The sequence below is a fragment of the Puma concolor genome, chromosome A1, assembly GCF_028749965.1.
Source record: "Puma concolor isolate L17-30 chromosome A1, mPumCon1.1.hap2, whole genome shotgun sequence".
Taxonomy (NCBI): Eukaryota; Metazoa; Chordata; class Mammalia; order Carnivora; family Felidae; genus Puma; species Puma concolor.
Window position 1 is genome coordinate 98,900,085 of NC_141667.1, and position 25,863 is coordinate 98,925,947.

The following is a 25,863-nucleotide window of genomic DNA, read 5'->3' on the forward strand; positions in this document are numbered from 1 at the left end:
CCTGCCCCAAAAGACTCTCTGGTTCCATATGTTAGCATCTTGGGAAAGCTTGGGAGGGTGGAGAAGGGAGCTCTACAACTTGGTTCCAGTGCCTAATGTGAAAAATTCCTTTGGGGAGTGAATAAGAGAATTAGCTTAAGCTCTGGATTTGGGGGCTTTAGTGGACTTAAACAGACTTTTAATCACCCTTCCCTCCCCATGGTCCCAGCGTGTGAATTTTAATCACATTTGCTTGCATTTCCACCCAGGGAAAGGTCCGTGTATTTATGATGCACCATCGTGTGAGGCTGCTGCCCTCCCCAGCCAGAGCGCCAGCTGCCTGCGGCCTGCATCTGGGGGCAAGAGCTGCCCACCAGCCAAGTAGGTTTCCTGACACGTCTCTGTTACATGGAAAAATTTTGTATAGGTTTGTACTAATATCAACCTATATTTGGGTCAGATGGAAGATATGAATTTGTTATAGATTTGTTAGACTGTGCACATCTTCTCACCAGTTGTTTTCTTGGAACTTACTGGTTGACAATTTATTTTTGATTCTTGACTCACCTCTTCCCTAGATGCAGATTTATTGTTAGAACTCCTCTTGAGTTGTACATTATTTCTTCTCTGAAAGTCTTAATCACAAATATTAAAGGTTCATCTAGATACCACTCTTTAATAAACTAGGGCTTGTGGGGGGCCTGAACCCCCTGAAGTTATTGGCAAACACATGCATTTTAGTGGGAAGAGGGCCACAGCTTTGATTACATTCTCAAAGGGATCTGTGACACCCCAAGGGGAAAAAAAATTCTTTTAAGTGCAAGAGTTTCCACCAGAGCTAGTGATGTTGATTAGGGAAACAGAAGTTTGGGATAGTAGTGATTTACCTCCAAACTCCCCTCTCCCAAGCCTCCCCCTGCCATCAGAAAGATGTGGAAATCATTCATCTAGGCAACTTGCCTCTCCCTGAATTCCTCTTTTAAAATGGGAACATTCTAATAAAGGGCATTACATGAACTCCTAACACCTAAGAAAGTTGATTTGTCAAATTACTTTCTTCATTAGGATCCCAGATTCCTGGCTGGAAAAGGTGGGAGGCTCAGAGGACATAAGATCAATTGAGCTATTTTCCAGGTTTTTCTCTGCCTTCCAAAGGGTGCAATGGCCAAAGGCCACAGGCCCCATGGCTAAATAATCCAATGCAGTGCATGCTGAATTATAAACTCCACTACGCCAAGGAACAGCCCCCACTGTTCATCTGACATTCTCCAGGGCCCAACTCAACGCCCAGCGCGTTAGTAGATGCTTAGTAACTTTTGGTCGGATGAATAAGGGAAAGTGCGTCAGCTCTTGTGAGTTTCCTTGTCCAACTCAGAATGTTTCCAAATGATAAAACTGAATCAAGGAGAGGGTTAACAATCTAATTAGAAATAAATACTGAGGTATCACCACATCTCAATACTGGGAACGTGCATGTGTACACACCTTGATGTAAGGAAGGAATTCATAAACTCTCCTAAACCTAATAAGCCTGAAAGGTCAGAGCTACCAATTTAAGAAATCTTTGGAATAATTTAAGACTTTTTTCCTACGAGGCGATTAAAACAGAGTGTTGCCTTTTCACTACTTTCATAAAGTTTGGGAAACGATGGGGAGAGAATGAGAACGCCCAAGGCCCGTCCACGCCAGGTCTCTAAGCTCCTGTGAAGACGCAGTGTTTGCCGCGTGCTGATGCCTCTCGCCGCGCCGTACTCCTGCGTCTGAGCACCTGTTTGTAGTGACTCTTTCCGGGGCGAATTCACATCCCCCTGTCCCCCTGAGCCGGTTTCCACTTGCGCCCTGAGATTCCCTGGCCTGCCCCTCGGCACCCGCCCCGGTCGGGGGCTCCTCGCTGCGACCTGCTCCTCCGTCGGCCAATGTCCTCGAAGTTGTTTGTGCAAACCCGGCTCCCTACGCGGAGCGGACGGGCGCTGCCCGGGAGCAGCCGGCGCCCCTACGCCGGGTGCTGCCGCCCCTGTCGGCCCCGCCCGGGCCCGGCGCGACCGCTCTGCACCGCCGGAGGGAGGAGGCCGCGCGGCTGGCGCTGCGCCCCCTGGGGGCCGGGCGGGACAGGCCCGGGTGCCCCTCAGGGACCGCGGGACGGCGCGACGGCATGAAGGCGCGGCGGCGGCCACTTCGGGCGGGCGGGCCCGGCCTGCACAGGAGTTGGGCTATTTTGTAACTGCACCATCCACCCAAGCCTCATTACCACCTCTTAATGAGACCCCTTTACTCCGTGACGTGCAACCGCTCCATCTCATTAAGGAAATCGCTCTTCAATGCTGATTATTTTATTTGCAGCCATAATTATATTTCTTTCGGCTAAATCACGGTTTAATCGAGCCCACATGGAGGGCAGCAGCACTAATTACGGCGGGGGATGCGGCGGCGGCGGCGGCGGGCGCGGGCCGGCTGGGGGTGGGGGGCGGTAGGGGGTGCCCGGGTGGCGGGCGCGGCCGGGGGGCCTGCGGGCGGGGAGGGGCGCGGGCGGGGGGCGGGGGCCTGGGCTCAAACACAACAACTTATTACTTCTAATTCCCCAACTGTCACCAAATCACCTGCACGAAACAAGAATCTAATTTGTTAAGCTGGCATGTCTGCAGATGGAAGATCGATCTTCTCTGTAGATTTCTCTAATTGAGTGAATATAGACGCCCGGAATTAGCCGCACTCGGGCTGCGGGGAGGGGGCCAGGGAAGGAGTGTAGAGAGAAAAGAAAGGGAGGGAGGGAGAAGAAAGAAGAGGAACAGAGAAAAGGGGGGAAAGAAAGAGAAATGGGGAGAAAAAACGAAATAAAGGGGACACGAAGAGGCAAAGAAGGAGAACGGAAAGAGAACGAGAGGGAAGAGTGGGGAGACGAAAAGGCTGAAAAGAGAAAGAAGAAAAAAGAGAAAAGAGGAAAAGAGAATAAAGGGAAGGGGGGGAAGGGGGAGTGAGGATAGAGGAGAAAGGAAGAGCAAAAGCAGACCGATAAGGATAACGAAAGAAGGAAAAGACGGGGGAAGAGAAAATTCTCTTTGAGGAAGGCTCATTGCCTATAGAATTGTATCTCCCTCCCCTCCTCCACCCCCAAAGTGTAAAGTAGCTAGAGAAACTTAGCCCTGGTGTCAGTCGTAAACTGGGACTAACAGCTTACAAAAAGGAAAAGATTGGGACGCTGGAGACAGGCGGGGAGCGAGGGGGGAGGGGCGGGCGCCGGCGGCTCCAAGAAATGGCTTACAGAATTACATTTGTTTTTCTTGTGATTTTATTAAAAGTCACTCCTCATCTCCAGAATGCGTGAAAATATCTACTTTCCACTCAGATACACCGCATTAACTTGTTGGAGGCGAATTTGTTTGTTTGTCTATTTTATTTATTTGCTAGATAAGATTGATGCAGTCTTATTAGCGCTATATCTAGTTATAGAAAGAGATAAGGATGAGATGTTTTTCTTTTTATTCCAATTACTAGCCTTGTCACCTAACTGAATAACTGATATATGATTATTTATCCTGAGTAAATAGAAATCAGAAAAGCAGCGAACTTAACACATACAAATAAAATCTCTACGTCGCTTATTGTATTCCGTGTGGCTAATTGGGGCCATTAAAATTACAGGGCTAAAGGCAAAAAAAAAAAAAAAAAAAAGAGGAGACACGGAATCAGGGGGCGGGTACTGATCCGTCATTGTTTTGTGCAGAGCTTTCTGCGTTGAGGGCCGTGGATGCGAGTGTTTAGAAAGCAAAGACAGAAAAAAAAAAAATAAGAAAGGGACAGACCCCAGCGCCTAAGAAGAGTCATGCAGGTGGATTGCGTGGTTATAGTTTGCAAACTCGAATGTATGGGAAACTGTTTATTTCAGAAAAAAAAAATTAAGTTGAGCTCGTGTATCGCCTGCGGCTTCCAAATAAGGTGGGAAATCAGACTCTTGGGGGCGAGTTTTCCGCTGCTCGGTCACTCCCCGCACATCCCTCAGGTTCGGGTAAGCAGGCAGTGGACGGACACACACTTGCTCACACAAGCGCGCACGGAAGGACACGCGTCACGAACAAGCAGACCCAGCTCCCTGAACTTAATAATAATAATAATAATAATAATAATAAAAGAAGCCTGGAGTATGGGTCCTTGGCTTTAAGCTCCTGGGCTGTCCCCAGCCGGGCCCTTTTTGCAAAGAGTTTTGTGGCCCTGGGCTCCTGCGGCGACGTCCCAGGGACTACCCTGGCTGAGATCTGCCTTGAGTCCCCGCGCTTCCGGCCTAAGCAGGCCTGGAGAATGTAAGTTTGGGTTAAACCCAAGCCAGGAGCCTGGAGGCTAGGAGTTAAAGGCGCTCACTTTGCGCCCGAGAGCCGTCGCCGGAAGGCGAGCCGAAGGGTTTTGCAGTGGCCAGGCAGAAGCACTCAGCCAAAGCCTCTTTGGCTGTGGTCTCTTTTGCTGGGAACCTCAAGAGAGTTCTTTTATGCAGAGAAGTGTGGAAGTGCCTGTCACCCTTTCCCAGAGACTTGGCTGCCCTCCCAGATTTCCTTCCTTCCACTTACCCCGCTCTCAAATCGAGTCCCTTAAAATGAGCCATACATCAAGCAGTCCCAAACTCCAGTGTATCGAGATGTGGACCACTGACCCCTGTTCTGGACAGGGGTGGGGCATTGAGGGTGGGGGCTAGGGGAGCTTCTATTCTGGCACCTGGGGTAAGATATAGGAGAAGGTGATCACCATTGTTTCACACTAGTGGGCTTGAGAACTTCCTGTTTTTTCCTTGAGTATTTGCTCCCACCCTTTATTCTTTTTGAGGTTCTAAGGTAGGCCTGAGGAACGCAATCTGATTTGCCATTGCTTTTGGGTTATTGCATATCTGGAAAAGTAAACAGGATTGTTCAAGTCACTTGATTTGTTTTCTGTAAGCAAATAATACCCAAAAGCATGGCTGTAATTTACCACGAATTAAAATTGATTCTTTTCATCAGGCAAGAAAATAGGAAAATGTGAGATCGTTAATTATTGAGGGAGGCGCTCCTCATTAAAGGGAACAATGTTACAATTCAGCATTTAATAGCAGGAATGTGAATAATAACGCGCCATATTTCAGCCCACTGTCTGCAAAGAAAAGAGAGCGGTTTACAAACAACCCAAGCAGCCGAAAGTTGCATTTAATAAACACCCGAGGTTTCTGTAAGTGGAATAAACAATCAGGAGCTGGGCACACTACCCAATTCTTCAGGAGCACCTAGTGTACATTTTTATTCTTTCTGTCTGTCTCTCTGTTTCTACAAAAGATTCACAATGAACACAGAAATACAATTAGAGAGGAAATCAGAATTACAAACCTAATTAGCATAAATGCATCATTAAGGCACTTGCTGCCAGGATCTCCCATGCCATTCACCTCCCGATCCAACCACACTGTATTTCTAAATCTTTCTCTGGACCAGGATGGCAAAGCAGGAGGAAAGACACGGATGTGGTTGCTGTTGTGCTTGTAGTTTACATAATCAGCCATCAAGGTTTTGGCTTAATATATATACATATATCCCAGAAAGCCCACTTCTCTCAAAACTACAAAGTTCTCATGCTCGGCCTGGGCGCTGGGTTGGTTGGTCGGCAGCGCGAGTGGGTCCTGTGGCCTTTAGATGCTCTTTGTGCTTCGTTAAAAAGGAGAAGGGGAAAAGAGGAGAAAGAAAAAAATGATTTCCCTGTGCATCGCCCCTTGGCAGGCTCTTGTACAAAATTCAATCTCTATTTTTTATGAGAAGTAAACTGTCTAAATAAATTTTATTAGGGGCAACCAATATATTTTCTGGTAGTTCCCTTTGTTCCACTTCTACGTGTGTGTAACAATCTAAAACCTATTTATTGAGGAAAAATCACTGGATCCGTCATAGAAAATCCTTTTACTTTGCTTTGAAGTGATTTCTGAAGACATTCTTGTCATTCCGAAGATTTGGGGGCCATTGCGCTAAAGCCTCGGCTTGTTAGGGACTTCAGTTCCCATGATCATGTGGGAAATGCCTTAAATTATCAATAGCAATGGGCCTGACCAGCACTTTCCCGGCTGCCCCAGGAACGTGGGAAGATGACGGGGAATAAAACTCTGGTAAATACATCTCGGGCGCTGCCCAGGTGGATTCAGACATTGGCCAGAACGAGCTGCCGAGAGGGAACCGGGCGCGGGGACGAGCATTTTACATCCAGACTATTGTCATTTTCCTCGCCACGCCTGCTGGCAGCCGGCTCCTGACAGTCGGCTGCGGCTCCAGCTTGCACCCTCCCCACCTCGACGCCCCCACACCACCCCCCATCACCCCCTCCCATTCTCAGATTTCCCTTTCTTTCTTTTTTTTTTTTCCCTTTCCTTTATCTCCCCCCCCCCCCCCCCACCACCCCAGATGCTTATGCTCTGAAGTCTTGGAAGAAATGATTTAGTTTGTTTATACTGCTATAAAAATCAAGACCAATAGAAAAGTCATAAAATGAAGCGGGCTATCAATCACGCCGCAACATTGTTATTCAGCGGTTACTAACAGAGATGGATAATCCTTTGATTTCGTCCCATTGTTATTACTCTGATGTGTCTTCACATTAACTATTACACATTTATTTATCGACCTGAAAGATACAACAAAACAGAATATACGAGCGAGTGCGTGTGAGAGGACGCCGCACGGCCCGGCGGCAGTTCTGGGAGTGGCTGTGGGAGAAGGACAAGAACGTTTGTGTGCACACCACGAGAGGACTTGGGGCCCCGCGCCCTTCTTTTTTCCCCACGTCGCGGCCTCTGCTCCCTCCCTCCAGAGTGCGCATCCAAGGCAATGCGGGCCTCCACGGACTTGCCTGTTTGGAGGAGCAGGGTCAGCTCCCAGGACCCCTGACACTTCTGCCCACCTCTGCCCCTGCGTTCCGGTCTTGGGACCCCCGCAAGCCCCACCCAGGTGGGCACCCCCCCCCCCCCCCGCCCCTGCGAATCCACTGAAACGCGCACCCGGGTGAGCACTCGGGCGCCACGTCCCGGGCTCACGCCGCCCCGCCCCAGGCCTCTGTCCGGCCTCTTGCTGCGCTCGCCTGGCGCTGTAGCTTCTAGATTTCGGGTTTCGTTCGGGGAAGAGGAAGGTTTTACCGGAGGGACTTTATTTGCTTTAGGTTTAGGTATTCCCCTTCCAAGCAAGCCTTTCTCGAAAGGACACTAGGTGTTTGCTGAACACCCTCGTGGCTTCCGAATTTGCTCCTGCCACCTGGGCTCTTCCAAGCTGCTACCCGCATTCCCGGCGCCCCAGTCCCACACAGGCCGTGTTGGCATCAGTTGAGGCGGCCGCCGAAGCTCGGCCAGGCCCGGAGCTTCCGGGGAAGTGGTGTCCACAGCTTGGAAGGAACCGTTGTGGCTGATGCCCGGCATCCACGCGTGTGTGCATGTGTGTGCGCGCGTTCGTGTGTGTGCATGGGAGGAGGGGAACAGGCTGCAGGAGAGAAGGAGGAGGAAGCAAAACTGCCCCAGAGTTCGCCTTGCTGCCTCCTTTGTCTCCTTGTTCGGTCCCTGTCACACACACAGCTAAGGACACACACACACACACACACACACACACACACACACACCATTCCTCTCGCATCTGCTCTCAGGCAGCATTTCCAATGTTTTGTGTAAGTCAATTGGACGGCGAACAAAAAAAGCCATTTGCTCGGTATTATTTAAAACAGACTTCATAGGACCACCCTTTTGTGGAAGCTTTATTTGCACTAAATGAATAATCTTAATTGCATCACTCTCGAATTAAAAATCAATGTTAATCAAGTTGAGAGTAGTAAATATCAGTTTTCATTGTGCCTGGGTAGAGGGCATTTTTCTTGTGTTGCAAATAAAAATACAAGTCAAATAACTTTAAAAGGGCATTATGTTCTGCTACAAATACAATTGAAACGGATTGTTTAGGAGCAGATCAGAAATGGTACAGAATTTTGCACTTAATTTCCTCAGTTATCATTTACAATAAGAACCTCTGGGCTTGACAGCCAAGTCTAAACAGTAGTAAATTAGTACAAATTTATACTGATTTTACTCTAATAATCGTAATAAAAGCTTATAGATTTGGCACTAATTACATAAATGCCTAATGATCTTGAAAATTACTCTGGTTAGAAATATATTACTAATCTAAACTTTGTTGTTGGCTGGCTCTGAAAAATCAGAACATTAGAGATGGTTCGCTTCACTTGTGCAAAAGCACTTTAAATTGTTCAAGTAGTTTAACATATTCAAGAAGAAAATAAAGAGCATTTAACTTTATTTACAGCCATAAGTGGAATTGGGAACCAAGCTGAACTTAGAAACTTTGACCGAAAGAGCAGGTTGCGGGCCAGGATGCAAGCGTGGGCCCGGTGGAGGAGCGGCAGCCGGGCGGGAAGGGTGCGGAGTGCACGGATCTACACTGTGCGCGGGGTCCTGACACTGACTGCGGGCGCTGGAAGCGCAAGGGGAGTCGACTCTTTTGTTTGTTTGTTTGTTTGTTTGCTTGCTCTTTAGGCCTGCTGAGGGGCTGCTAGCTACTCTTTAGGCCCGGGGTCCCAGCCAGGGTATCTGTACCCTGGGCTCAGGCCTGCTAGGCTGCAGCGGAGTTTACGCGCGGTCTACAGGCTGCGCGGTGCCCTGGTTATGCTGCGTAATGGCAGGCCCGAACCAGCAGCAGACCTGTGTTGCCCAGAGCGCGCGGGCAGAAGTGACTCTCGGGTCATGCGGGGGTCAAACCCTGCTCGTGCCCAGCACTGCCTCTGCCGTAGGATGATCCTAGCTGTAGGAGACCGAGCTGCACCTTTGGAGGGAGCAGGGACAAGGAAAAGGAAAGGTGTGACTGGAGAAAATCTCGGGGAGGAACCTACGGAAGCCAGGCCCAGAAGCCCAGGGCGAGACCGAGGCGGCCTCCGCTGCTTTTGCTGCTGCTCGCGGCTGGAGCTGCCAGGGCCGCCGCCACCGCCTCCTCCGGGCGGGCGCGGGCGGGCGGGCGGAGTGGGGGACTCTCCCGGCGCTGACATTTGCAGGCTGCCCTCCTGATTGGTCCCCTTGCCGAGCTGCTCACGGGTTCATTCAACTGTTAAGCACCTCCCCGTCTCTCTAAAGGACATTATAATGCAAGAAGCCCCCTTTTTAACCACAAACCGAATTTTCTTTCATTTAGGTGATCTATATATATCTATATCGTATAGCTTATAGCTTATATCTATTTTAAATAACTTAAAGCCGCTAAAATTTGGGGGGGAACAGCTTTCGCCCTGGAGCGGTGCGCGATGCTGTCTCACGCCGACCTCCTGGACGCCAGGCTAGGTGAGTGCGCGCCTCTCGCCCGGGCAGCCAGGAGAAGCCTGGGCAGGAAATTGTCAATTTGTTCCTTATTTTACCTTAATGCGCCCTAAATGGACTAATTTCTTTAAAAGTAATTGTGCTGCATTAAAGTTTAATTTGATTTAACATCGTCTTTTAAAAAAAAAAATCTATGGAATATGTAGATCCAAAAGAGGACTTGGGAAGTGTTGTTACTTTTTGTTTTTCCTTTTTTCCCCTTCTTCCCTCTCCCTTATTATTATTAATTTTTTTTGAACGGCGATCTACCCTGAGCTAATTTGTTAGGAGGTGTTTTTCTTTCTCTCTTTTCCCCTCCTGTTTGCTTTGATTAGGAATTTTTTTTCCTCCTCTTTTTTGCTCTCTCCCCCTGCCTCATTCTCTACCCTTCATCTAAGAATGGTTGAATTTGTAAAAATCTGGCACAAACGAGAAGCCGCTGCAATCGAGGCAGATTTGCTAAGTGTGTTCACTGAGAAAGGAGAAAAGCCAAATTCATCCTCACAGGCATCCCCGCCTGCAAGGGACTCGGCATTGCCAATGGCTGAGAGAAACGCGCCTTTTATTTCTCCGGAAGGAAGTTGAATTCTGTAAAGTTTGATTCACTGCTCTGTCTATAGTTTCCTTGAGTTTCCTTAATGCTGTCTGGGTTGCTGGGCTCTGGGTTTCCGGTTTGGGAATCTTTGGTGATGGATGTGACTCCATTTTCCAAACACTTTCTCTGATTTGAGGGGGAGGCGGAGCTGATTTGGGTTGATTTCAGAGGGTGGAAGGCTTGGAGAATTATTCATCTTCCAAAAGTGAGAGGGAATCGGCTGAGGGCCGGCGGTAGTGTTCGCCAAGCTGTCTGAGCGCAGGTGGGGCAGCAACCAAGGAATCGTTTAATTTTCTTTCTTTTTTTTCTCCCCCCTCCCACCCCAGTCCAAGGATATGCTCTCGCTTTCCTGGGACATCAGGGGTACGGTTCATGAAAGGGACTCGAAGGCATGTTTCTTTGCCGGGACTGGGAGTGTTCCACTGCCGGAGATATGAAAGCATGTGCTGTTTACTACGAGAGCCGGCTGCAGAGAGAGGGGAAAGGGCCGGGAGATGGTATTCCAACTTGGCTGTCCAAATTCTGGGGAACCCAGCTGAGCATCCCGAGAGTTTCCTTCATAGGGCGAACGTGGGCGCAGAGGGAGCCAAGGATGGGGCTAAAGGAGGACCGCGCAGGGAGGATAGTCCCTCCTGGCATCGCCAGGAAGGTAGTGACCGCGATCCCCTTCCCTCCTCAGGTATGAAAGATGCTGCCGAGCTTCTGGGCCACCGGGAGGCGGTGAAGTGTAGGCTGGGCGTGGGGGGCTCCGACCCTGGGGGCCATCCGGGGGACCTAGCGCCCAACTCCGACCCAGTCGAGGGAGCCACTCTGCTGCCCGGGGAGGACATCACTACAGTGGGCTCTACGCCGGCCTCGCTGGCGGTGAGCGCAAAGGACCCGGACAAACAGCCGGGGCCCCAAGGAGGCCCGAACCCCAGCCAAGCCGGCCAGCAGCAGGGCCAACAGAAGCAGAAGCGCCACCGGACGCGCTTCACACCGGCGCAGCTCAACGAGTTGGAGAGGAGCTTCGCGAAGACTCACTACCCCGACATCTTTATGCGCGAGGAGCTGGCGCTGCGTATCGGGCTGACGGAATCCCGAGTGCAGGTACGCCGGGCTTGGGCGCCGGGGCAGAAGGCAAGGTGGGGCGGGAGGATTTGGGCAAAACAAGCGGGGTCTTTTCCCTGTCGGGGTCCTGGGCTGCTCTTCGGCTTCCTTATAAGTTCCATGGACAAGCAGGGCTCCCACCTCCCACCAGTATAGCCACATTCCTGCAGAAATGCCTCAAAAGCGAAGCCGGCGGTGTTCTACTGTTAGGTCGTCTCATTCGTCCTGAGAAGGGAAGCTCTGCGTCTCCCAGCCTCTGCGTCTCCCAGGCGGCTAAGCTGAGCGCGCACCTCCACTCCACCTCGAGTTCTTCACAAGTATTTCATTACCCCTAATGAGTTTGTGTTAAGCGCCTGGATAAATGGGGGGAATGCAACAATTCTACAGAAAACTTGAAAAGGGAGGAAATAAGGCATGATGGCACCTTACAAAAAATCCATACCTGAGTTTCACGGTGCAGCTTTATTCTCTTGCATATCACCCTCCAGCAGCTCTAAGACAACAAACCCCGAGCTTTGAGGTTTGCAAAGGTTTTAAACTTTGATGGTCTACCGAAGCGCCGCCGAGAGCGGCTGTAAAGATCCCCCAGTCTTTGAACCCTGGTTTTCCCCTTAAGGAAACTGGGGATGGGGGGACCGAAGGCTTTCTGTTGTAGATATCCGATCTGAAGAAAGGACATTTAGGGCAAGAAAGATTGACAGGTAGCAGACGAATTCGTTACTGATACCTTGTTCTCGGCCAACCACCCTCCAAGTTGTAAAGTATATATAACTTTGAAAATCACATCTATAACTTTTCTGAAAATTGAGGAATAAAAGTATAAGCTCAGCGAATCTCATTTCCCCCTCGCTTTTTGAAAAAGAATGAAAACAATATATCAGATCTTTTATGGACCACTGCTCTAGGTGAAATACCAAGGCGCTCACTGAGTCTTGAGCTATCCAGGGTTCTGAAAACCTTCCTTTCCTGTCTTGAACGTGATAGTTTCTCTATGTCATCCAGGGTGCCAATTTCATCTCTAGCTGCTTTAACAAATTAAGTTTAAAGATCCCAGTTGCTTTACATTTGATCTAAGAAGTAAGAGACAAGGGTGTCCATAATCACAGTGTTGAATGTTTATGTCTGCTTTCGACATTGTAAAAATAGTCTAACCTGGAAAAACAGATATGCTTCTGCTGTAAGTAGTCAGCAAATGAATATCGCTGGGAACTTAAAGTGGTCAATTAATAAAGTAATCATCAAGGTAGAACATAGATTAACATTTTTACTCATTGTAAGTCCAGGTGGTTTCGTCAGTGGACTTTGGAAACCCTGAATCATGAGCCATTGAAATTGAACACCCCAAAAGTGTTAACTGCATTGTGCAGATATATATTATTGTTTAAAAAGATTTTTACTTCCCACCTCTTTTTAAATCTGAAGCTGGGTCCAAACCTTACCAGAAATAAACAATTTCAATACTTTCATTACTGTTAATGATAATACTGGCTTCTTAAAATCTTGTAGGTTCAAAATTCATAAATTTGCTTTTTGTCCCTCAAGAGAAATACTACCTAATAATTTTTGTTTTAAAGAGTAAAATGCTGTTGCTTAACCTAGACATAGTGGTAATTAGTTTAAATTAAAATAGAACTTAGAATCACAAATAAAATATAATTGGACAACCGACTTTATGAAAAAAGAAAATGAGGTCTATTAAACTTTATTAGGTCTTCCAAAGGTTAATGGCAGTGGTTCTTTTAATAGAAAAAGTTGTAAATGAAATAAAATACAAACTATGTAATAGAAACAGTTATTTTCAAAAAGTACACAAAAGAATAATCAAGAAGAAAAAGACAAAGTACTTTAATTGTTCTAGCATAATGTTCAACAAAAGATAATAGCTTGAGGCTGCTGATAGGAACAATTTAATAGAATGGCAATTTCAATATTTTTAAAAATAATGTTTCATAGTTTAAAAAGTAATCAGATCAACATAACCTTCTTAATTAACATTTCAAAATGATTAACATTATGTAATGTAATGCAAAAATAATTTATGGAAAATGTATTTACTTCACAATTCACTGTACCATTGCTCCTTGACCAAATTCAAATTAAATAGTAATTGGTTTATGTTCTTATATGATGAGTACTTCATAGTTTTCTTTATAGTTAACAGATTGCCACACATTCTTTTCAGTATGTGGGCCACTGCACTGATTAAAAATGATCTAAACATTTAATTTATTACAATTGTATGCTTTTAAAGATGTTTTTTTAATTCTAGACTAACTGATCCAACATACTTATTTTCACCTATATCTGGTATATATCACACTTTTAAGTACTTATTAAAGCACTTCTACTCACATGGAGGCCAATTCCATGTCTGATATCGCTCCCCTTTTCTGGCTAGTGTAATAAAACCATTCCTTTTATAGCATGCCATTATTAGAAACCAATTTCAGAATTATTTATAACCTAGAATGGCTTATTAAGCAGCAATGCGAGAATCATGCAAATTACGCGATCAAATGCAATATAATAAGCATAATCATTAGTCTCTAGCACGGATTAATTAACTTTCAATATTTTATTTACATAAAAACCAAATCAGTGAAATAACTTCTGCACAGTCAGGCTTGCCTTTCAATATTTTATACGAACAAAAATAATGTGCTGTAATTCCATTGACCGTGTCCCCCAGAATGGCCCTGTCACCTGCCACATCTTAATAGGGGGACAAGCTGAGAGTATTTTCTAGTTTTCTAATGGAATGAGAAATTGCATTTTCTTCCTCTCCCAGCACTATTAAAGTGTAATGAATTCGGCCCAGAGTTCACGGCTGGCTGATCGAAATGAACCTGAGATCTCGGCTTTAATACAGCTCCCCAGATTTCCTCCCAAATCTTCACATTAATCATTTGCTGGATTCCAATGAGATCTTCATAAAGCGTTTGCTTCGAGGGGGAAAAAAGTAATATTCTCTCTTTCTCCCTCTCTTTCTCTATTTCTGAGCCATTTATAGGTGGGGAATTAAACGGGCTATATATTTTAAAATACATTTACAGTATGTCTATATTACTGTAACAGCAGATATCATGAAAGTGGATTTTTAAATTCCAACCTCCATTAGATTCTCACTGTTGTATTAAGCATTTTCTGAAAAGAGCTGCATTTCAAACTGAGTACAAAGTTGGCCAGTGGCTGCGGTTAATATATTTTCTGGAGTTGTCATCTGTGCATTCTCAAAATCTCCCTTAGGTTTTGCCTGCATTTTAATCCGTCATGCTCTAGTTTTCAAGTGGAAACATTCACATTTTAAAAACATATGCATCATAGCTTGGAACGGAGGTGCTCAGACCCCATGCAGATTTTTTTTCACAACCCCAGTAAGCCATGAAACATAAAAAATTTTGTAGCCATCATTTGACTACTAACCCTCAAACATAATTGAGCACGATTTTTCGATTATTCCTATCATATTTAGTTCTTTAACAGCTGTTCTTTTCCACCTGTGCCTGAGGTCCAGAAACCTTTCTAGCAGTTGTGTTTTCCACTGTAGGGGCAATCCCTCCGCCCCCGCCCTTCTTTCTTCTGCTTCTCCGGAACCTCTCCCCCCCCCCGCCCCCCCCCCCCCGCCCCCAGATGTCTGCCACCCTCTTCGCCCACTGCCCAGCCCAAGATATTCAAACATTTAGGGATTCACTGACACTTTGCAGGCCGTTAGGAACTGGTCTTTATAGCTATCTTTCTAAATATACCCGAGTGCAGAATGTGAGATGTGGGGACCGTTTGGACATAGACATCCTCCCTGTCTAGGGCTCCATCCAGTCTACCTCTCCTCAATGCAGCCTAGGATGGGTAATGCAAAGTGACCTGTGGCCACAGGTCTCCTCATTGTGCTTTCCTTGGCTCCTGCGGGTTACTCTCTGCTCCAGGCCGGTAAACAGCTCAATTCTCCGCCGTCGGCATTGATCCCAGTTACTATCAAGGGCCCCGCAGTCTCATTAATCCGTTGTGCCACCTACTCTAGGGGCTTTAGCAAGTAAGGGACCCGGCATCTTTACACAATCAGGAAATTGGGGTAGGAAGAAACACGGGAAATGGGGTAGAAATCAGAGAAAGATGAAATGATGGGTGATGGCTTGGGTACGGTAGAAAGGCCAGGGCCAGCTCAAAGGCCGGCAATATGTCTAGAGTGCAATGCCGTTCACACTAGTAAGCGTGGAGGGTCTTCACCTGCACAGTGTAACATGCCTCTGTGAATAGCTGGCTTACTGAGAATAGGTCAGGTACATCCATACTCATGATCCTTTAGCTTGCAGAATAAACACTAAATAGCATGGATTAACAGATGAATAACCTTCTGGTCATGAATATGGTCAAATTACGTTTGTCACATTCTAAGAGGAAACTCAATCAGTACCTGAGTTGTGTCTTATGTAATTTATATTTGTGCACACTAAACCTCCAACTGACTATGTGTTAAACTGCAAGCCTGCCAGGTAGGCGTACTGCCAATTATTATTAAAAAAACAAAACAAAACAAAACAAAAAACCACACACAACCCAAATTCAAGTATGGGGAAACAGGAAGTTCTCTTGGTCAGGCAGTTTACCTGGTATCTTTCAGAAGAACTCTTCCTTCCCCTGTGGTGGTGAATATGGCATTAAATGTCAAGTTTGTCTGGTAAGTTCAGAAATTCAGAGGTATTGTTAAGAAAAAACGAGTACGAGGCTTATTTTTATTTGGAGTATATTTTATCAAACACATCTCCTCTAAAAAGAAAGATATGTGGGTCTGAAGCAAAATCAAATTTGATTCATTACTAGTGTGTGCTTTAAACTTGACCTCTAATTTGTACTGGTCAGAAAATTTGTTTTCAGTTTATACATGAAACAGATCAAACAGGGGAGACTTGAGGAATTGGAAACCTTGTAATTCGGGGTTCTCAGCAAGCTTCTGAAAATAGACTTGAAGGACGTGGGGCTCAGGGCCCTGGCAGCAGGTTCCAGCACATCTGTACAGCTCAGATAAAAGGTGCCCTCAGAGGGGTTCGAGAATGAGGCATGGAGACTTGTGGCAGTAGAACCAGTCGCTACGAATCAGAAATCACGGTGGCGACCGAAACAACACCGTAGCTCAGTGCGGCTCGCTTTCCCACAAGGATCACTATATTAGCCTCTCCGCTCTGTCATCCGTGGCGTTAGGGGTTTTCCTTTGTCTTTCGATTTTGAAACTGGCTATGTCATCCTCAGCCCCTCATCAATTTCCAAATTTCCAGCGTTTCTGAAAATTCTATAGCCCATCAGTGTTATAAGGCACGCTATTAAGCCACATGGGTACACATGTTTATCTTCATTTGTACACCTGTGGGTCCGAGTTTGACACATGCCTGCCTGCAGACTTGTGCCTCTAAGCAGTGCATAGAATGTGCCAGCGTGCAGGGGCGTGGTGAACACTGCACGCGGTGGTATGTTTGCACCCAGTGTATGCGCTCCGGGGCACTATCAGGACCCCGGAGGTTGGCGCTTGCTGAGTGCAAGGGACTCCGGTTGTCTCGAGCTGACGAAGAACCGCGGTCTCTAGCTGAGTGTACGGGCACTTTGGGCAGATGGTACTTGTCCCGCCTGGGGCAGTGTCTGACGCAGGTTTCTCAGGCTCAAGCCCCCGCCCCACCCCCTGGCCAGCCCGCTCGCTAATAGCGCTCTGTGTGTCTCCCGCCCCGCCCGCTCCAGGTCTGGTTCCAGAACCGGCGCGCTAAGTGGAAGAAACGCAAGAAGACCACCAACGTGTTCCGCGCGCCGGGAACTCTGCTGCCCACACCAGGCCTGCCTCAGTTTCCGTCAGCCGCCGCCGCCGCCGCCGCCGCTATGGGCGACAGCCTGTGCTCTTTCCACGCCAACGACACCCGCTGGGCGGCGGCCGCCATGCCGGGCGTATCACAGTTGCCGCTGCCGCCGGCTCTGGGCAGGCAGCAAGCTATGGCGCAGTCGCTGTCCCAGTGCAGCCTGGCGGCCGGGCCGCCGCCCAACTCCATGGGCCTGTCCAACAGCCTGGCGGGCTCCAACGGCGCGGGGCTGCAGTCGCACCTCTACCAGCCCGCCTTCCCCGGCATGGTGCCCGCCTCCCTCCCCGGCCCCAGCAACGTCTCCGGCTCGCCCCAGCTCTGCAGCTCCCCGGACAGCAGCGACGTGTGGCGGGGCACGAGCATCGCCTCCCTCCGCCGCAAGGCGCTAGAGCACACAGTCTCCATGAGCTTCACTTAATGCAGCCGCGCCCCAGCCCGCTCCGCCCCCGGCGCCGCCCCCAGGGCCGCCCCGAGGTCCTTCCGGCGCGCGCCTGGGCCCCCGCTCCCTGCCCGGGCCCCTGCCCCGGCGCCCTGCCCTGTCCCCCCACCCGGCCTCCGCCACTTCCACTTCTCGTTTTGTTCTCTCCTCTCTCGTTCGTTCTCTGGGGCTCTCCCCAAGCCCCAGCCCGCGAGGCCTCCCCTCCACCTGATTTCGCCCGCCCCGGCCCCCACTCTCCTCTCAGCTCCTCTTCCCGTCTCCCCCAACTCTTCCCTGGCCCCCTTCTCCAGCACTTCACCCCACCCTTTCCGGCTACCCCCCGCCACCCGGCTCGCAAGTAGCGTGCTCGCGCCCTCCTCCCAGCCTTCCGACTGGCGGCATTCTCACCTACACCTTCAACACGACGCCTACGACCCCCTCACCCGCCGCCTCCCCTCCAGTCCCTTCTTTACCCGCACCTTACGCCCCTCCTCCCGCGCCCTGCAAAAAGCATCCTTCCCGCCATTTTACTTACCAGGGAGTCGACTCAGGATCTGAAATCAGACACCAATGGACTGGTTTGTGGGCAGAAACACACACACCCGCACTCTCGCTCACTTTCAGACACTACACATACACGTACACACACGCATACACAGTGCACCTAGGTCACACACGGACGTGTTCAAGGGACAGCACAATGTTAGGGATTTTCGTCTTAAAGGAGGACAAGCATCTGCTACAACCGCCTCATCTGAGGGCCCAACTGATATAATTTGATTTATCCCTGTATTCTTTCTCCAAACCCCTCTTTTTCTTTCCTCTCCCACCACCCTACCCTTGCCCCGTCCGCCCAGTCACATCCATGCAGCCCTCTATTGGCTTGCAAAAGAACACTTTTATTTTCTCTTACTTTTATTTTCCTTAGCACAACTGTGTGAGGTTATAGAAGGGAAGGCTTCTCAGGAGGAATATGCCAGTGAGTTGGGTGGCTGGAGTAGACGAAATCAGTCAGGTGATGAAGAAGAGGTGATCTTACCCATTTTGATAAGTCTTTATAAGGAAGAATAAAATAAATGTAAGAAAATTTTCCTTTTGTAAAAGCCACATCTCTTTTCTGGATCCTTCAGGACTGGGGTTTGTTTGCTTCCTTTTCCGTTTCTCTCCTCGCTGCTCTGTGCCCTAGGTTGTTTTGTGGTCGTCCTGTCGTCCCTCGTGCCCCTCGGCCACCGCTCTGGCCCTTGCCGGCTGCCGATGGGTGCACCCGGACATCTACAACCCTGCAACTTTGTACAGAGAAACACAATCAGCTCTTTCTGCATGTGCTGGTCAAATCCAAACCCAGAGAACAGAAGCGCTTTCGAAGAATGAACAAACATGTGAAATAGGATGTTTTGTGTAGATAAAGCATTCTTGTTACATACTGGTCAATTTGTGATATGTTTTAACTTATTGTCTGTGCTTATTTATGGAATTTGGTTTTCTTAATAAATGTTTGAGCTAATATAAAGCATATTATTTGACTTTTCCGGACAAGTTTATATCAAGTTAAATGTAAATGGATAAAATAAAATCATTTTCAGTATGTGATATGGAGAATGATGGGTTTTGTTGTGACTTTGAATTTCAGGAAAGGGGTCAAGTGGGGGAGGGGAAGAGGGCTCGTCCTGTTGTATGCACGAGGGCTCTCAACTGGCGAAGATCCCGGATCTCAAATGGCGGGAACCCCATTCAGGAGGCTGGGGTTCAGTTTCCGGGTTGCACCGCGGCCTAGGCAGCGCTCTGGTGCAGGAGGCCAGGCTTTGAATCACGCAGTCCACGAGCCGGAAGCCAGAAGACCGGGCCTCGCGCGAGCTCCAGGCCTCGCGAGGCTTTGGGCCTGCCAGGGCTTCCAGAGTGAGTCTCAGGGCGCAGCTGCCGGCACTAAACTCAGGGCTCGAGGGTTGATGAGCTTCTCTTGTGAACCGTTTCCCTACGGCAAGGGAGTGGAGGGCGACCCTCTTCGGGCTGCGTGCTTGTGATAGGAAAGCTGTAGGCCAGAAGGACCATAGTAAATGAAGTCTGGGGACCGGTAGCTCTGCCCTCAGGCGTCACTAACCCAAAGTCGCGTCTGGTCCCAGGTATGCAGTGGACTGAAACGTGAAAGGGCTGGGCCGTCCGGGGAGGGGGTGGGGGTGTACTTTCCTAGGGCCTAGGCCTCCTGGCTTTTTGAAAGCGGCGACCTGGTTCCTTTGTTTCTTCAGGATCTGGACTCGGCTTCTTATAACCCCAGACCTCACGAGCGGAGGCAAACGGCAGGTCTGAAATAGGACGACCTGGCTTTGGGTTGTGCCTCAGGCTTTGCTTCATCTGGCCGCTCTCGTTTGCTTAGGGTCCTTCCTTGGTGTGAGCCAACCTCGAATACAGCCACGTGCTGAAACTAACTAGTAGTGAAAATTGCTGTTTCTTTGGTAGTCTGAGAGGGAAGGTTGTGGTGTGTTTTAAACTTGGAGGCAAATCAATATCACAGGCATTCTTTGGAAGACTAATCAAAATTGATCTTGTGGTTTAAACTTTAAGGGTCATTATGGGCATTGAGAGTGCACCCAATCCCCTGGGAAGATTTCTCATTTGGTTGCCATAGTGTGTAAACCCTAAACAGACTGTACCACTGGACTACATATGAATTTTAGGACCTGTTGTAATTGTTACTCAACTAAGAGCACAATAGAATCTCCTCGAAGGCAAGGACAAAAATACATGATTTTCTATGATCGAGAAAAATCGTGTCTTCATGTTACCTTAGGAATTTAATTAGAGGTAAAATTGGTGAGTGTGTTCACAGAATATTTGAATTTTACATTTTCTAAAGGGTATTTTTTAAAATAAGGTTAAAATATTAAAGAAGATAAAAACATGCTCATTTGGGATTTCATATACAAATGGAACATTTCTGAATGTTAGCACTCTAGAATTTAGCAGCATAATAATCATTTCTAAAATATCTGTAGATGAAAAATACTTTTTCTTGTTTTTACATTTCATCATATTCCCTTGAATTAACTAGTGCTTTTTTTAAGAAAAATTTGAATTCGTAGCTACTGTAATCTCAAGTCACATTTAAGAGATCACTACAAATTACAGATTGCTTTACCAGTGAGCATGGAAGGTTGTTTACAAGGATGCTAATTTTACAGCTCTTTTATGCTGCTATAAAGCATAACTTTATGATGTAGGAATGCAATAAAGGATGCTAAATGGAATCTTTAAAAATTGTATTTCTCAAAGGCAAGGGAAATCTTTCATTTGAAAAAAATGGGCCAACTCAGAACACTGATGAGAAGTTACAAATCAACTCAAGTGATAGATGCTCTCAAAGATACTTATATTTCATAATATAATGGTTATTTATCAATATTATAATGAAAGTGTACAGAGTTTTTCACTTGACCTGACTTTAGAATAATATTTGTTTCTATAGCAATAGATTTTTGTATTAAGAATCCTGAGCATTTTAATGTCATATATAGTATTAGCATAAGGGAAGACAACCTGGCCTAGGTTGTTAAAGTTGACAGTTTAGCAAAGATAAAAAGCAGAGAATGAGAATCTCAGTCACAAGTCTGAAAGATTTCTGCATTTTGAGGGAGGAAAAAAAACCCAACTACAGAATAATCCTTATTTTTTACTCTTTGTCAGCAGCAATTGTGTCTCCAAACTGTTAAAGTTATAATAATAAATAATTACATTCAATAAGGGAAAAAAGACAATAAAGGTGAATACTATTAGAAGACAAGGTAGATAGTACAACATGCTGGATATCCTACCTCTAATGAATTATACTTTTTGCCGAGGGGCCTATTTGGCATTGAATACCGTCACCACATGCTGGCTAGAAAGAGTCAAAGTTTATTATGATGTAACTATGTGATTGATTTATTTGACTACGCATATTCATCCTTATGTAATTTTCTCCTCAAGATTGGTACTAAATAAATATGTGTGGTAGAACATGATGACATGGTAATCGTGTTGCACTTAGTTTACCTTTTGCTGATGGTGGCAGAAATAGGATATAGGACTTCAACTTCTAAAGGTGATATTAGGTACTGGATACAAAATAGGATGCAGAGCAATTTGGGTAAATCAAGGTAGGTAGAAATGGAGAATACGGAAGAAATTCTAACTTTGGAGCAATTTATGTTTGATTTCCTCAATGACTGCTTCATCTGAAAATGAAAATGTTTCTCATTTGTGTTGTGGACTCTACACTGTAATTTTTAGGATCAAGAGAAAACTTAGCCCACAAAGATGTGTCTTCTAGTAATGGCAGTAGTTAACTTGTCAGTTGAAGGAATGTAACCTTCCTTTTCTCCTTTTCATGACATAAAGGTAATCTCATCTAGGGGCATTTATGTGAAGAAATAACAGCATGGCATGGTGAGACTGCTGGCTCATTAATCCTGGCATCCACTTCCTACAGGGTTCCTTGATTAGTTAGATTCATTCATTGGGCATTTCAGAGTTTTTGATTTGTCACCATTGACTAGGTTCACTGAGTTCAGGCTAAATTGAGCCAGAAGCAATGTTTATTAGTAATTTTGTAGTACAGGCTACCCTAATAATTCAGCCCAAATATCTCATCTGAAAAATATCCATTCACCCTCGCTTCTAATGTGGGTTGCAGCTGTGTTCATGGGGAATTGAAAGAACACAAGTGATTGGGCATGTATTTTCTAAATTATTAATATGATGGCTAATAGCTGTAAACTCATCCTCGTATCCAATGCAGAAATTATGATTCATTTTAAAAATGAAAGCAGCAACAAAGGGGGGCACCCCCTGCCTGACTCTCTGCGCTCTCATCAGTGCAGAGCTTTTGGTACAGGAACCATGGCCTATTTAGCATGTGGTCATTACAGAGAGAAACAGAACAATGCCTTTCGCTTTTCTGCTTGTGCTCTATCAAAAAAAGGCATGAATTTATAAGACTTACTAGAAAATACTTTTAAGGAATTTCAGGGATGAGATACAAAGAGGCCCTCTCTTGATTTTGACAATATCATAATAGTCTTTAAGCAGGCATAATTAGTTGCTTGTGCAGTTAAGCTGCATCTTGTGTCCACATAATCAAATATCACATCTATCCAAGTTTCCATCTTTAAAGCTGAGTTGGATTTGCGACTTGTTGCAGTTGCTCATGCTGCCACAATCCCTTTTAGTTCCTAGTTGAAGTAATTCACAAGTACCAAGAATAGATAATTAACCTTCATGACATATATACTGTATGTTCTTTATATCTTTCATTGAAATGTCACAGGGCTTTATATGCTTTTGCTCACAGCCATTACTGAATCTTTTAAAGATAAACTCAAACAAGGTCAGATTAAAAGCTCTAGAAACCCTTAACACTGAAAAGATTACATGTGATTCCTAAGAAATTAAAAAAATAAAAATTATAAATTATAAAACTCAAAACATAGGTATACTGACATTAAAATAAGTTCTTTGTAGGTTTTATAATTGCAATATTCTGAATGAGTTCAGTGATGCTGAACTGGTTTCTGTTTTTGCTGCCCTTGTTTTTATTAATTATTACATGCTTAGTCTGACTATGAGGTACTCCAACAGTGATTTCAGAAATAACATTTTCAGATGGTGTTTCTTATTTTCCCTCTAGTACCTTACATTTGAGCCCTGTTTTTCAATATACAGGGCACATTATCTCATTTTAATCATCATGCCACCTATATGAAGTAGATATTATAATCCCTATTTTATAGGTGAAGAAATTGAAACTCAGAGGCTAAATAACTTGCTCATTACCACATATCTAATAAGTGGCAGAGATCATTTTTAAGTCAGGTCTTCAGGTCGTCGTTCAGCAATACCATTGTATACGTGACAAGTAGATACTGTTTTTATTCTTAAAATACTTTCAGGGAAGACACGAAACCACTTCCTTTACTTAGAAGTTTAATAATCCCCCCCTGTTATTTAACAGGACAGATGATTTAAAAATTTTTTTTGATGCTTTGTATTTTATTTTATTTGTGCAAGAGAGAGACAGAGTGCTAGTGGGGCAGGGGCAGAGAGAGAGGGAGACTCGGAATCTAAAGCAGGCTCCAGGCTCTGAGCTGTCAGCACCAGATCCTGATGCAGTGCTTGAACTCACATACTGCAAGATCATGACCTAAGCCGAAGCTGGACACTTAACCGACTAAGCCAGCCACGTGCCCCAATTTTTTTTTTTTTTTTTTGAGAGAGAGCGAGTGAGCACAGGTAGAGGCAGAGAGAGAGAGAGAGAGAGAGAGAGAGAGAGAGAGAGAGAGAGAGAGAGAGAGAATCCCAGGTAGCAGGCTTAATGCTCAGTTCAGGGTTTGATCTCAGGACTCTGAGATCATGACCTTGCCAAAATCAAGAGTAGGACACTCAACTGACTAGGCTACCCAAGCACTGCAGGACAGATGATTTTTGATGGGACATGATAGCTGCATTAAAATTAAGCATGGTTTTGGGTGGCTCAGTCGGTTGAGTATCCAACTCTTGATTTCAGCTCAGGTCATGATCCCAGGGTTGTGGGATTGAGCCGCATGCTGAGTATGGAGCCCACTTGAGATTCTCTCTCTCTCTCTCTCTCTCTTTCTCTCTCTCCATCTCCCCTGCTCATGTTAGCTCTCTCTCTCTCTAAAATAAAAATAATTAAACATGGTTTCAGGAGTCTAGAAAATGCCTTTCCTCTTGATCTTTACCTGCTTTTTAGAAATGAATTCAAGATTGTTCTACCATGCCACTGAGAAGGCTCTTTATTTCTGTGGGGAATCTTTATCAGTGGAATTATCTTCTTGTGACATGAGCTCTGGGCTGATGTAACAAGAAACTTGGGAGCCAGCTCTGAGAGTACTTTGAGGGGGATTGGTGGCATTGTAAGGGAGAGGTGATGGTTTGACTCTATCCACAAGGGAGAGCATCCTTGAATCCTTTGGTGCTACAGATAGGTTTCTTGTCTTTCCATGCAAGATTTTATAAGAGGATCTTTTTATTTTACTTAATATATAATATTAAATATTCATAACTCAGGATAAGCTGTTTCTCATTTTTCTGTCCTTCACTGTCAACCATAGAATCATAAAATCTTAGCACTTAAAGGGATATTTGAAGTCACCGCATTCAAATTCCCTGACCATAGTTGTCCCGTTTTCATTTCACGGCAAGTGGACTTGCAGATTCTGACTCATCACAAGACAGATCTCTAGTATTGGCCCAAGCACCTGGAAGTCCTTCATTTCATTGAGACTAGTCTGCTTCCTGTTCTTCCTTCTGTAGTCTTGCCTTGTTAAGACTTTCCATCACATATCTTAGTACTGAAATGATTTTTATTTTTAGTCTTTTATTAATCAGTATAAGACTAGGATATGGTATGGTACCACATAAACCTTCTTTTTCTGGCTTTAAACAACCCAGGTCTATTTCTTGCTTACAAAAATTCCACTATAAGTGAAGTGATTCCCCAGGACAGCTCCCCTTCATGTGGAGACTCAGTGATAGCAAGCTTTTTTTTTTCCATTTTGTGGTTTGGCCACTTCATTATGGGGTTTCCATTGTCTTCTGGGAAGGAAAGGAGAGAACTGGAAGGCTGTGAATTGGCTCTAATGGTTTGGCCTGGAAACTCCTGCTAATATTCCAATAAGTAAGAACTAGTTATGTAGCTTCTTCTAATTGCAAGAGAGCTGGCCAATATAGGGGAGCACATGGATATTCAATGAGTAGAAAATACCTCTGCAGTCTTATTTTCTCTGTCATAAATACTCTTAGTTCCCTTATTTAACATGTTTTTCATAGTTTATAAGTCAATAACTACTTTTTTTTTGCTTATTGGCAAGGCGGTGGAGATGGGGGTGCCAGAGAAATAGATGATGCCCAAGCTCTTGAAGAACTTATATCTAGATGGTGAGACAAATTTTAGTTAATATACAGTGCAAAAAGTGTTGTACACAAGCTGTTTTTAATGGTTTGATCAAGTGTTAAATTCTCTTATCTGTATAATAAATGCACTGGGAATTCAAAGAAGCAAGAGATCATTGGGGCTAGAATTCCTGAGCAAGGCTTCCTGAAGGAACTGGGCCTCATAGGATAGCACTGTCACCCTGGAGGATTCTCTTCTCCACTTTACTGGAATGTTTTTGTCCTTTCCTGTGGGCCTTATTTTCAGATCAGTAAAGTAGGTGTGGAATATTTATCTCTATCATTACCAAGTTCTCTATTACCCTCTTAAATTTGGAGTCATTGATCAGATTTAGGTCTATAATGACCAGGACAAGTGATGGTGGACCATCTGCCATACCCACATTAGTAGCCATTTATAATCTCATATAGTGTTGTTATAGTATCACAGATATTCCCCAAATGGATAAATTGTAGCAATGTAATTCCCCAATAGCTAGCATTAACTCTGGCAAATAGTAGGTACTCAATAAATGTTTTATTAAGTTGAATTTAGGTTAGACAGGTAAGTGTTAAAGCTCCCAGCTTATTGCACTTGCTATTTGCCTGTTATCACCTAGGGGAGTGGTTACCAATTTTTAAAATACCATATATTAAAAGGCCTATGTAATTATTTTTATTTTAT

At 45.6% G+C, this 25,863-nt stretch overlaps 2 protein-coding genes across 4 annotated transcripts in view; both read left to right on the forward strand.

Moving 5' to 3' along the window:
• Positions 1 to 9,040: 9,040 nt before the first annotated feature.
• On the forward strand, positions 9,041 to 17,276 carry OTP (orthopedia homeobox). Its single transcript, XM_086718981.1, has 3 exons — positions 9,041 to 9,301; positions 10,591 to 11,000; positions 16,725 to 17,276. Exons 1-3 carry the CDS (start codon positions 9,265 to 9,267, stop codon positions 17,253 to 17,255), a joined length of 978 nt encoding a protein of 325 aa, XP_086575107.1. The 5' UTR covers positions 9,041 to 9,264; the 3' UTR covers positions 17,256 to 17,276.
• A 1,967-nt stretch (positions 17,277 to 19,243) lies between these two features.
• The window catches only part of WDR41 (WD repeat domain 41), a 190,915-nt gene continuing 184,295 nt past the window's right edge, over positions 19,244 to 25,863 (forward strand). For 2 of the 3 annotated variants that reach the window (XR_015248402.1, XM_086698338.1), the window contains exon 1: positions 19,358 to 19,375. The gene's annotated coding sequence lies outside the window, so the exon portion shown is untranslated. Of the gene's footprint in view, positions 19,376 to 25,863 lie in introns of all 3 variants that reach the window. The other variant, XM_086698349.1, reaches the window with a different exon arrangement.